General features: G+C 43.9%; 1 protein-coding gene across 1 annotated transcript in view; it reads right to left on the bottom strand.

Moving 5' to 3' along the window:
* Positions 1–9,583, bottom strand: part of ITIH2 (inter-alpha-trypsin inhibitor heavy chain 2) — a 38,185-nt gene extending 28,602 nt beyond the window's left edge. Inside the window, exons 1-5 of the mRNA XM_050936834.1 lie at positions 9,500–9,583; positions 7,878–7,952; positions 3,170–3,205; positions 1,251–1,423; positions 897–1,001 (exon numbers count right to left, since the gene is read on the bottom strand). Of these exons, the coding sequence (XP_050792791.1) occupies positions 897–1,001; positions 1,251–1,423; positions 3,170–3,205; positions 7,878–7,952; positions 9,500–9,583 (473 nt within the window). The remainder of the gene's footprint in view (positions 1–896; positions 1,002–1,250; positions 1,424–3,169; positions 3,206–7,877; positions 7,953–9,499) is intronic.
* Between the last annotated feature and the right edge of the window lie 2,476 nt (positions 9,584–12,059).

Here is a 12,059-nt window from a genome sequence, read left to right as displayed (position 1 = left end):
CCAAAGTTTGCAGATGGCTCCACTCTATACCACAGTCAAAATCAAAACCCAGATCTCAACTTCCACCCAGAATTCTAAGAAGTTCCAAATACAGACCTGGATCTAGATTTGAATTTTGCTCTTTGAATCCACCTCTAACATTTTCAGATTACTGGTTTCTGTTTAAAAAACAAAAACAAATTTAAAGTAGTGGTTGGAGTAGAAGTCTGAATCAGGACTCCTGGGTTCCACTTCTGATTCTGCTACTAAGCTTGGGCTTATCACATGACAATAATATATGGAGATATACCTATCTCACAGAGCTGGAAGGGTCCCTGAAAGGTCATTGAGTCCAGCCCCCTGCCTTCACTAGTAGGAGCAAGTATTGATTTTGCCTGAGATCCCTAAGCGGCCCCCTCAAAGACTGAGCTCACAACTGTTGGTTTAGAAGGCCAATGCTTAAGCCACTGAGCTATCCCTCCCTGTCCCATTTACCTTTGTGCAGAGAGCCAGTCTAAGTTCTGTGTTCTGATGAAGTCCCATGTAAATCTCAAAATAGAGCATAAATGGGATTTAAGTGATGCATAGGCATCATGCTCACCCTATATTTGTAGTATCTTAGCTGCTTGTGGTAAGCACTTCATAAAATAATTACTTAATATGAAGGCCCTGATCCGGCAAAACACTTAAATTCTGACTTCAGTGAGACTATTCATGGGCTTAAAATTAAGCATGCGCTTAAGTGTTTTGCTGGATCAGGGCCTAAATAAAGACACTGTGCTCATGTTCGTGGGATTTCCACCAGATATCCCATTTTGGTGTCAGGACACAGACCAGTTTCACAGTCTGGGAGTTAGAGATTCTAATAAAAGGAAAAGGAAGTACAGTAGCATAATAAAGAGGAAAAATCTTTGTACCTTATTATTCCAGCAGCTTTGCCTTTGGCCCTGGCCTGAGCATATTGTTGTCTGGCTGCAGATTTTTCTCTAATTGAACTAGTAAACGTTATGCCATTTATGTTCCTAAGAGAGAAAAACACAGACAGATCGTCACAGAGACTATTGTGGAGTTTCTTTATTTCAAGGAGAAATCAAGCTGAATCAAATCTGTTCCTAATCCAGTGGAATCTTTTACTTTAAAAAAAAATCTTGGAAAAATATTATTTTACATACAATAGAAGTTATGGACATGTTCCCTCTTATCCTTCCACCACCTTCTTATATGATTATTGAAATTGTCACACACAATAGATACAGCTGCCCACTACTTACATAGTGAAGTTGTGAATGAAGGCTCCTTTGGGAATCTGCACATCAAACACCAAATTTTGGGCATGCTTAGCTTTATTTTCCACTTTGCTTTGGATCATGGTGTTGACCACACGGGACGTTATGGTGGACTGGACTTTGTAGCTGTAAATACTTATCTTGTCATCTCCTGCTACCTGAAATGGAGAAGATAACTTTGAAAATTCGGGATGGAGATACACCAGGTATGTTTTGCATGGAGGGATGGTTCAATCCGTGCTGATAAATCACAGTGTTTGTATTTAGCTACAGTTCATTACAAAATAGCACCCTCAATGGATCTTCAAATCTTGTAGATCTCAGACATTTGGAATGAGGTCGTCTGACAGCAGAGTACTGTAAGATACTGGCCTAGTATACGAGCTCATATTGCATGAGGGGTTGCTACTTTCTAGTATCTAAAGTTCTTTTGCTTAAGATGGAGACAGCTACATTTCTGGTGCAGTGGGCCCCAGGTTCAATCCCAGCTAGTGATTGTTGTGTCTATGGCTTTGTGCAAACCCGTGTGGAGACTTGTAGGTCAGTTCACCTCAGCTTTAGCCTGTTCCTAATTAAACCAAAATAAGCCTGGTTTAAACAGGACTAAGAGCCTTGCAGCCTTTTGCTCTGGTTTGACTGAACTGGTTTAAAATCATTCCTTTAATGTAAAACAACTCAACTCTGTGTGAGGACAAGCTCCATGTGTATTTCACTAACACTACATGTAGGGAGGATTGGGATTTATAGGCCTTCTGGAAAAAGTGTGTTTCAGAGAAATGTTGTCAGTAGCTACCGGTGTGGTGCTCTGCTCTTGTTCGATGATGATAACAGTGGCTGTGTGTGTTCCCTCTGTGTGCTGCCCAGCTCTGCGCAGATAGCTGACACAGCAAACCCTGAGAGAACCCCCAAAGTTCACAGACTCTAGTAAGGTATGAAGGAACCCGAGCCAGGTTTATTGTCAAACGAAGCACAGTAATAGTTTCCTGTAGACTTTACAAGAAATACTAAGAATTTGTGCCCCCTGGCAATGGACCAACTCAGTCAGTGGTGGGACTTTCCACTGCCCCCTAGGACAGACACAGATGTGCACTCCGGGACCTACTTTTATACAGTTACAGGACAGATTACTCATCCCTACTGACGTATTGAGGTACAGCCCCTTGGCTTGTTAGGGTGCTGTCTCCCCCTTTGATAAGGTTGTTTCAAACAAACAGATCTATCCATCGTGCTGTCCTTTTGACCTTGTCTTTAAGATGCACCTGCCTGTTCCTTGTTATCTCTGTGGAGTGTCTTCGTATTGGGATGTCCAGGTGCCATCTTGGCACAAGTTCCATTAGCACTTATATGTGAATGTACCTGCTTCTAACAATCCTCTTCTCACCAACTTCTGTGAGTGGGGCCTGCCTCTGGCTCACAGCCCAGCTTTTGCTTAGCAATGCCTGGAAGTACTTTGGTTCAGGCTTCAGGCCTCAGACTGGGCCTCTGACACAAGAGTTTGTTTCTGGGCCTCATCTTACTACAAGAAAGACTTAAATAAGAGAAGGAGGAGGCAACTTGACAGACCAGGTCAGATGTAAGATCCACCATGGCAGTTCATTGAGAGAGGGAGAACAGCATGATTTGCCATGAGGTTTATAAAAATATTGCCTTTGGGAGGAAGGGAGAGCATGTTTTCTGTTCATTTTTGTGCGTATTCCCACATCAGTACGATATATTTCACTGTGAAATCTTGTACCAATCCCCCGAACAGCATTGTGCAAGCAGCCAGCTGTTTGAAGAAAACAGGTTAATACCCGATCAGTGATACAAGCAAGGTATTGAACAAACAGCAGGATTGATTTCCAGATAATGGTTAACTGGAAAATCATTTTGTCATCATTTTTTTTTCACAGAAGAAAACTCACCGACTCTCCAGAGTCCTCGTCGTTTAAGGTGCTTCTCTGGGAAGAAAAGAAATAGAGAGTGAGACTTCAGCAAGCCTGAGAATTACAAGTCTAGTGGTCAAGAATTAGCTATTAAAGGAATCAAACAGCATATTGTCCATGTATTGTTTCACAAGATGATCAGAATCAATGAGAATCACTGGGTTTAGTTCTTAGTGTCCTTCTCTTTGCTTTATTTCTTGCACTTAAGGGGTGGATTTTCAAAAGTCCCTGAGGCCCAGATCCTCTAAAGGTGCCTAACTCCCATTGATTTCAAGCGTCTTTGAGTATCTGAGCCTAAGTGAAGCATAAGTCCAATTGGACATCACTGACAATCTGGCTCTGAAACTGAGGGACTTTCGAAAACAAAAGTAGGGCTGGCTGAAAAATTTCTGATGGAAATTTTGGATTCTGACAAAATGGTTTGTGTGTGCGTGAAAAGGGTCTGCTTTCTGCAGAAAATTTTGAGTTTTTGTACAAAACTTTCTGGCCAAAAACCAAATCTTTTTCAGAAAAAAACCTTAAGGTTTTCTGCCAAAATTTTTCAGTTTTAATATTTTTTTCTATGAAAAGTTGAACATTTCCATGGAAAATTTAAACAAAAATGATGGTTTTGTTGCTGTTTTCATCAATAAAATTCTGCAGAAAAAATAGTTCTGACCAGCACTACTATTTAAACCTTACCAGGGCTTAAAAATAGTAATGAGCTAATATTTTTACTGCCATATGAATATCCCTGTTTGGGATTTATGTCAAGCAGTAGTGACATCTTGTGGCCAGCTCTTGACCCTCTAAAAAAATTAAACCTATATGAGTGACACTGGCTCCTTAAATGTGACAAAGACCCAATTTGAGGTAGACAGCAAAAACCACAGAAGAAGTTTATAATTATGGGTGGTTCTTTTCCTAAAGTTTGGTAACAGTTTAGGTCAGTACATTTGAACTAAGTTAACTTATGCATGGGTCACTGCAGGATTATGTGTGATGCAGGTAAATCAAGGTGTATAGGCGAGGTGACATACCTCATAAAGAGATCCTGTAACGAGTTATAGATTGGGTGGCTCACCATTTCACTCAGCATACTCATGGCCCAAGTTTGTATTTGGAAATGCTGTGATTTAGGTCTAGGTACACTTAATGATGCCTCAGTGGCGGGAGGCTGGACTAGATGACTTCTTGAGGCCATCTTCCAGCCCTACATTTCTGTGATTCTAGGAGGAGATAGAGATGGGCCCAAGCTGAACCATTCAGATCCAGATTTCAAATCTCCCAAAGTTTGGTGGTGGCTGGATACGAATTTATCCCATTTAACGATAAGGACCATGTGCAAAATTTCAAGCTGGGTTGAATTTGAACACCTCCAAGGATTCATAATGTCGAGAGGTGGGTGTTCAGCTGTTCACTGGATCTAGTGTTTGATTTGTTCGTGTTCCTCGTAGCAGTTGGCCAACACCAGAAATTTTTATCTAATCCCTCCAAATGTCAGTAGCTGAGATGAAATGGACCCTAGATCCAAACCAACCCTGGTTTTGGTTGTGCAAAGCAGAACCTGGCCAACAAAGTCTTGCAAAAGCAAAGCCCAGTGTACTCAGCCCGTCTGTAGTTACAAGAATCTGGCCAGCAAGAAGGCTCCATAGTCCCAGCTCCAGCAAATGGCTCATAGCCAAGATTTTCCAAAGTGGCTAGAGATTGGTAGGGCATGAATTTTTGGTTGTCCCATACCCTAAGGGACCTTGAGTTTTCAGACAGCTCTGAGCTCCTGCCCTCTGAAAATCAGACAGCGTCTCAAGTTGGGTATCAATGAGTAGGGCATTAATCTAAGATGTGGAAGACCTGGGTTCACATCCCTGTTCTACCACAGACTTCTTGTCTGAGCCTATGCAAGTCACCAAGCCATTCTGTGCTTCGGGTCCCCATCTGAAAACTAAAGACGAAAACACTGCCCTACCTCACTGGGGTGTTGTGAGGCTAAATATATTAAAGAATGGGAAGTGCACAGGTACCCCAGGAAAGGGGACCAGATAAGTACTTACAACAGACAGAATAGAGGAATATATAAAAGCCCCTCCCAGCTGACCTCACGATACATTATTAGACCATCCATTTTGGACCCAGAGATCTTTGATCTGATGGCAGCAATTCTGTCCCCTCAAAATAAGACTGCCATCTCTAAGGGAATTTAATGTTATTACTGAAGTGCATTTTCTGCTGGTGAAAGATGCAGCTGGGATGCAGAACAGAAGCAGCACGGACTTCCTCATACTGCCTCTCTGTTGTGTCTCAAGCACTGACCTGGTGCAGAAAGGGGCCTCGGGTCTCCGTGACTCATGCTGGTCTTTGACCTCACTGCTGAGACGGCCAACAAAGGGACTGTTGTAACAACGGGGGAGGAGTGGGAGGTGGAAACTTTCTCGTTAGGAAATGGACTCACCCCTAGAGCTGGTTGAAATTTGTCATTCAATATAAATAATGACGTTTTTATCACAGGGAAAGTTTCACAGAAATCATTTTGAGTTTCCATTGCTCAGATTTTTTTTTTAAATGTAGGTTGTTGTGTTTTTTGATGATCAATTTATCTGTGGTTTTGAGAGGTTTATTTCCACTGCCAATTTTCATTTATCTTAGGCCTAGTCTACACATAAGTGATGTAGCGCTTAAACAGTTCTAGTTAAAATGGTACAACCCATTTTCCCCAGTGTGCATGTTGTTATACTAGGATCAAGGTGTTTATATTGGTATTGCTTTTTGTCTTATGGGAAGAGGAATAAGCTAGACTGGTATCAGGCTCCTTTATACTGGTACAACAGCATCCATACTCTGGATTGTGCAAGGCCGCCCAGAGGATTCAGGGGGCCTGGGGTCTTCGGTGGAGGGGGGCCCCTGCTTTGGCGGTAATTCGGCGGTGGGGAAGTCCTTCTGCTCCAGGACCCGCCACCGAAGTGCCCTGAAGACCCAAGGCGGGGCCTCCCCGCCGCTTAATTACCGCGGAAGCGCCGGGTCTTCCACGGTAATTCAGTGGTGTGGGGTCCTTCTACCCCGGAGCGGAAGGACCCCCCGCCACCGAAGACCCAGAGTGGAAGAAGCTTCAGGGGCCCCGGCCCCATGAGAGTTTTCCAGGGCCCCCAAAGTGAGTGAAGGACCCCACTCCAGGGGCCCCGAAAAACTCTCGTGGGGGCCCCTGTCGGACCTGGGGAAAATTGCCCAACTTGCCCCCCTCCTCTGGGTGGCCCTGGAATTGTGCAGGTGTAGCTGTAGCAGTTAAAAAAGCCCACACGCCTAATCAACATAGTTATACTGGTAAAAACCAGTGTGTAAATCAGGCCCATGTCACTTGGTTCCTGATCCTGCAAGTGTGCATAGGCCTGATTCTCATTTATTCCACTCTGGTAATGTGAAGGGGTCTTAAGATGGGAATTTACACTCAGGTTAAGGCCTGGGGCAGTGTAAAAGAGCCTTAGGGCTTGTCTACACACCGCCACAGTGTGGACTACGGAAGTGTGAAGTAGAGCACGCTAACTGCCCTATGTAGACCCTGCTGGCACACACAAAAAGGTACCCACTGCACAGTAACATAGCCCTGTTTGAAATGGGACTGCATCAATGCAAACTGAGTTCCTTTTCGTTCACACCAACAGGGTCTGCATGGAGCAGTTGGAGCGCAATGCGTTTGTATGCTCTCCAATATGCAGACCCGTAGTCTGCACGGCAGCACTGTGGAGATAACCCGTTAGTGTAAATGAGCCTCAGAGCCGGATGCACTTCAGCTTTATACACCATGAGTATTCCCATTTAACTCAACGGGACATTAAACCTGGCCCCACTCCTGCAAACACTTATCCACATGCATAACTTTGGTCTCAGGAGCAATCTTATTGACGTTAATGGGATAACCCATGGTAGCGAAGTTAAGCATATTCGTTAAGTGTTTGCAGGATTGGGGCCAGGTGGTTTTTTTCCCCTCCAAAATAAAAAACAATGTTAATTTTTTGAAAACTTTAAATTTTTAAATAAAAAAGTCTTTTGATAAGCATTTGATTTAAAACTTATTCCACAGAAAAAGTTAAAAAAATCCATCTATTTTCAATAACTGACAGAATGAAATGATCAGCAGTATAGTCACCAAAAAAAAGAAAAGAAAAGAAACAAAACTTTTGACAAGTTCTGCTGATCTGCCAACTACTTTTCACAAACAGCATTGAGCAGCGATCCCCTGTGTTTGGTTTCCCATTGACCTACCCAGGAAAACAAAAGTCAATCAGCAGGGCTGGAAGAGACCATACTACATTACCAAGCTCCTACACCCTAGCTTTTCCTGGACATTTTGGTGCCGATTCTGCAATCAGATTCACCTGGGCACACCCCTCCTCTGCATGGAGCTCCTTTGAAGTCAAATGGACTTTTCACATGCATGAAGTTAAATGTGTGTAGTGTTCTGATTAACTAGTTATACTGCAGTTGCACCTGGGGACTCCAATCAGGTCATGGCCCCCTTGTGCCAAGCATTGTACAAACAGAGTTCTTGCCCAAAGCAGCAGCCACGAGGCTCATGCATGCGTGGATCCACCCGAGTACACCTGACTGCAGAATTAAGGGCTTTGCAATGGAATAGAAAATCAGTCATTTGCTTCAAAACATTTTTCTTTTCACCTCTCTCTCCCCTCCCCCTTTCTAGATTTTATGGTTACTGTACCTGGTACCTGCCATTTCTCGTCATGGGCTTTGACAGAAATCCATCGACCTCCAGGTCGAACAAGTTCTCCAGATCCTAAAGGAGACACAGGGAAACGGTAAAGTGTTCACCTCATGGCAGATTTCACTTTCCGAGCTCTCTGTTTCAGAACTGGCAATGCACTCACTGAAGATAACAGAACAAATGTAGGAAACAAATCCATAGCATGTCCCCATAACTTCAGCATTCGTTGTGGATAGATTGTAGTTTGTCATCTCGGGGCTTGATTCATTACTCTAATTTTGTGCTAGTTTGAATTTTCTTCCCTCTAGGCGCAAGTAGGGAGCCGAGAGGAATTATGACTCTGCACATTGCAGTTTTTTCCCAAGGCAACAGATCTATGGCCACTCCCCTTCCACAGTGATGAATCTCTAGGCTCCATCTATCCCATTATTTAATATGATCACTTTTGGCCTTCATATGCAGCTATTACTTCTGAAGCCAGGACATATCTCAGAGATCCTGAAATATCCATAAAGTACAGTAGGCAGATTTACAACACAGTGGGCCCATCCTGATCTCCAATGTGGACTGAGACAGATTCTGTCCTCATTTACACCAGGGTCCAAAGTAACGCCATTGAAGTCAGTGAAGTTATTTTGGTTTTACACCAGTGTCATTGAGACCAAAATTTGGCTCCTTGACATTGGAAGGAGTTACTCCAGATTTACACAAGCGAGAAGGAAATAGGCCCAGTATTTTGTACCTGATACAGAACAATCAGAATAATCAATCTCATCGTGTCATTAAAAAACATTGTACCACGAAAGGGAAAACATCTCCGTCTGACTAATTATGATCAACACCAGAGAGGGACACTAAACATCACAGAGCTTCAGACCATTCCTACCTGCTGCCCTATAATGTTTCAAATGTGCCCAATAAATAGAGTTTGGGTGAGAACTGTATCCATCAGACCTGGATCTGAACTCCCCCCAGAATCTGAAAGCATTTGGGTCCAGAGATTTAGTTCAGCTCAGGTCTAGAATTATGACTTTATTTAGAAATGTATTAAGGAGCTGCCCATTGACCGTGATCCATTAATATCAATGGGAGTGTGATAGAAGGCAGCTGATAAAAAACAGGCCTGATTTTGTAGTCCCTAACATGTCTATTATTAAGCACCAACACTGTATATAAGACACACATTCCCTCTCCGGAGGAGCATACATTCTAAGGCCCGACTCTACAATCAGACCTGTGCAGGCAAAGACCTTAGCCCATGCGGAGCCTCCCAAAGTTGGAGAGGATCTGTGCTGCTACACTGAACCAGTTGCAGGATCGGGGCTTGCCAGACAGGCAAAGCTCAGACAAGAACGGGAATTCTGCCTGAGTAAGGCATACAGGGTCTGGCCAAGAGCTACCCCTAATTTAATATCATATTGAAGAGCAATAGTAGGAATGGAAGACAAGAAGCTGTTATCTGGACGATACATGATTATAGCAGAAGTAAAAAGAAATTAAGAAATAGAGGCAAAACTATTAAGAGAAGCAACGGATCTGATCCTGCCCTCATCAGTAGGAGCTCGGCTATTGACTTCAGTGAGTGTAACAGGATCAGACCCCCCTGTGGAATTACTTACATCTGGGATTTCGTCGATGACGAGATCAAAGCTTCGTATTTCAGAAACAAGGAATAAAAGCAGGATGCAAATCAGATGCTTCATTGTCTCCCTGCTTGCTTCACTTCCCAAGAGCTGCTCACACAGGCGCTGGATAACGGATCTCTCCTTCTCTGAGCCAAGTTCAAGGAAAAGACTGGAAGTTATGCAGTATTTTGAACAAAATTTTGAAATGATGACTTTGCTCCGGCCCTGTAAATATTTGCCCTGTAACGCAAGCCAGAGCTGAGGGGGCATGGGTGAGGGTTGTGCAAATATGGTATCATCACTCTGCCATACCCCTGATAACGGCTCAGCACCTGATAGGCTCCGTTCTTGCCTTTGTAGATTCCAAGAGGATTTAACTAATTTGCTGTTACGTGCAGGTTTTGGAGGATTAGAAATGGAAAGATCAAAGTGAAAGCTGACTCGGAATAAATCTGTTTATGATAAACAAGGCAACAGCCAGTTCTCAAAGATACTGATGGAATAATACTCTGCACTTCTACAAGGATCCCCAAACCACTTTACAGTGAAGGGCAGGTATCATGGGGCTTGATTCTGTGTTTCACTAATGCCCTTTCACTCTACTCTGGCAATGGAAAGGGGCCAGGTTAGGGCCATATTTTTAAAGGTATTTAGGCACCTCAGGGTGCAGATAGACAGCTAGTGGGATTTTCAGAAGCACCTAAAATCAATGGGAGTTGGGCACCTGAATGCTTTGGAAAATTCCCCAGGCTTCTATCTGCACCTTGAGGTGCATAAACACTTTTAAAACTCAGTCCCTGAGTTGCTTTCTTCCAGGCCCACACTTGGTCTCAGAGCAGGAATGGAGGCATCTGAAATGAGTGTGAAGAATTCTCGGGGTGTACAGCCCTCACCCTTCCGCGCGCAAACACTGCTCCTTGTGCAGGACAGATCTGGCTGAGGCAGGGGATGGAACAAACCCAACATGTGAACAGGGCCAACACATGCCATGTATTATAGACACCACATGCTTGCTGGAGGGCCCTGTGCTGGGCATTGTGGGACAGAGGTGCAGCACTCCGCCAGGCCCTGCAGTGCTTCCCTAACGTACTGTGTGAGTGCTCTGTGCACCGGAAAGAGCAGGACTGGTGCAGATGTAATGAGCACAAGGGGTGCTGTGGGGGCATTACGAATAATGATTACACTACCCTTTTCCCTGTGTAACCCACGTGAGGGTGTGTTACAGGTTCATGCCAATCCACAATGGATATGAGCCATTGTAGCCTCCTTAACTGACTGTTCAGTTCATGCTTTTTGCGCTAGAGCTCCCCAGTTCGGTCCCTGGGGTCTGCCAAAACAACATCCATCTGCAGCTCTGCTCAACTCTTTGCTGAAGCACAGGCCAGATGTTCTGTCCTTTCCAGGCCTCCCCTTCCCCCAAAGTACTTAATTACACAGTTAAACCTCAGAGCTATGGACCGCAAAACCCTGAATGTAAGTATCAATAGCAGCTGACAGCCAGCCTGAGAAAGTCAGTCCCACCTGGCTTCTTAGTGAATAAATATTTAATACATACACAAACATTTACAGACGGCATTTGGAAAATGTCTGAATAACTTCTTAAACAAAACTATTGGGCATTAAACTGGTTGGTGTTCCTTCCACTGACTTCCCTGCTTTGATGCTGTTACATATATTTCAGTGCAAAGTTTCAACACTTTTAAACTTTAGGACACATGTACAGACATATTGCATTCTGATCGGCTCAACAATGATTTCTCAGTCTCTTTAACGTGGCCTAAAAAATAAGCATGTATGTCCCCATGATCCTCCAAAGCCTGAAGAGCATAACTGCCTCTGATCTGCCCTCCAAACACGTCCACAAACAGCCCCCAGATCCTTGCAGCCAACAGCATTTCCAGTGCCAGGGCTAAGAAATGACCTTCTGGGTTTCTAGCAAAATAAGGAATCTGTGGCCTGTATCCAAAGGGGTAGAGCAGGTGTTCTCAAACTGGGGGTCGGGACCCCTCAGGGGGTCACAAGATTCTTACATGAAGGGTTGTGATCTGTCATCCTCCATGCCAAACTCCCCTTGGCCTCCAGCATTTATAATGGTGTTAAATATATAAAAAGTGTTTTTAATGTATAAGGAGGGGTCAACTCAGAGGCTTTCTATGTGAAAGGGGTCACCAGTACAAAAGTTTGAGAACCACTATGGTAGAGGTAGAAGCTTTTCTCCCTTCAGCTCTTAGATTGTGAATGTGTGGAACCTGCAAGACTCATTTTGCCCTTAATGGATACTTTCTGTAGAGCTTCAGAGACAGCGACTGAGCATGTCCAATAACTACCATGCATGTCCTCTAAATATCTGGGCTCTTCTAACGAAGTTGCCCTGCCTTCCTGTCTGCATTGTGCAGAGACACAGAGGATTTGACTAAAATCCATGTCTCCACCCCACTGCTGTTCTCCTTTTGCTTGGACTTAAAAACAAAATCAAATGGTGCAGTATAAGTGTGTGGGTTACACAGACAGCCCAGTTGCAATCACACCTCTAAAAGCGGCAATGGTCCTAATT

Source organism: Gopherus flavomarginatus, chromosome 1 (assembly GCF_025201925.1).
Source record: "Gopherus flavomarginatus isolate rGopFla2 chromosome 1, rGopFla2.mat.asm, whole genome shotgun sequence".
Taxonomy (NCBI): Eukaryota; Metazoa; Chordata; order Testudines; family Testudinidae; genus Gopherus; species Gopherus flavomarginatus.
Note: the sequence above shows the minus strand (reverse complement) of the source record. Positions and strands in the feature narration are given on the sequence as shown.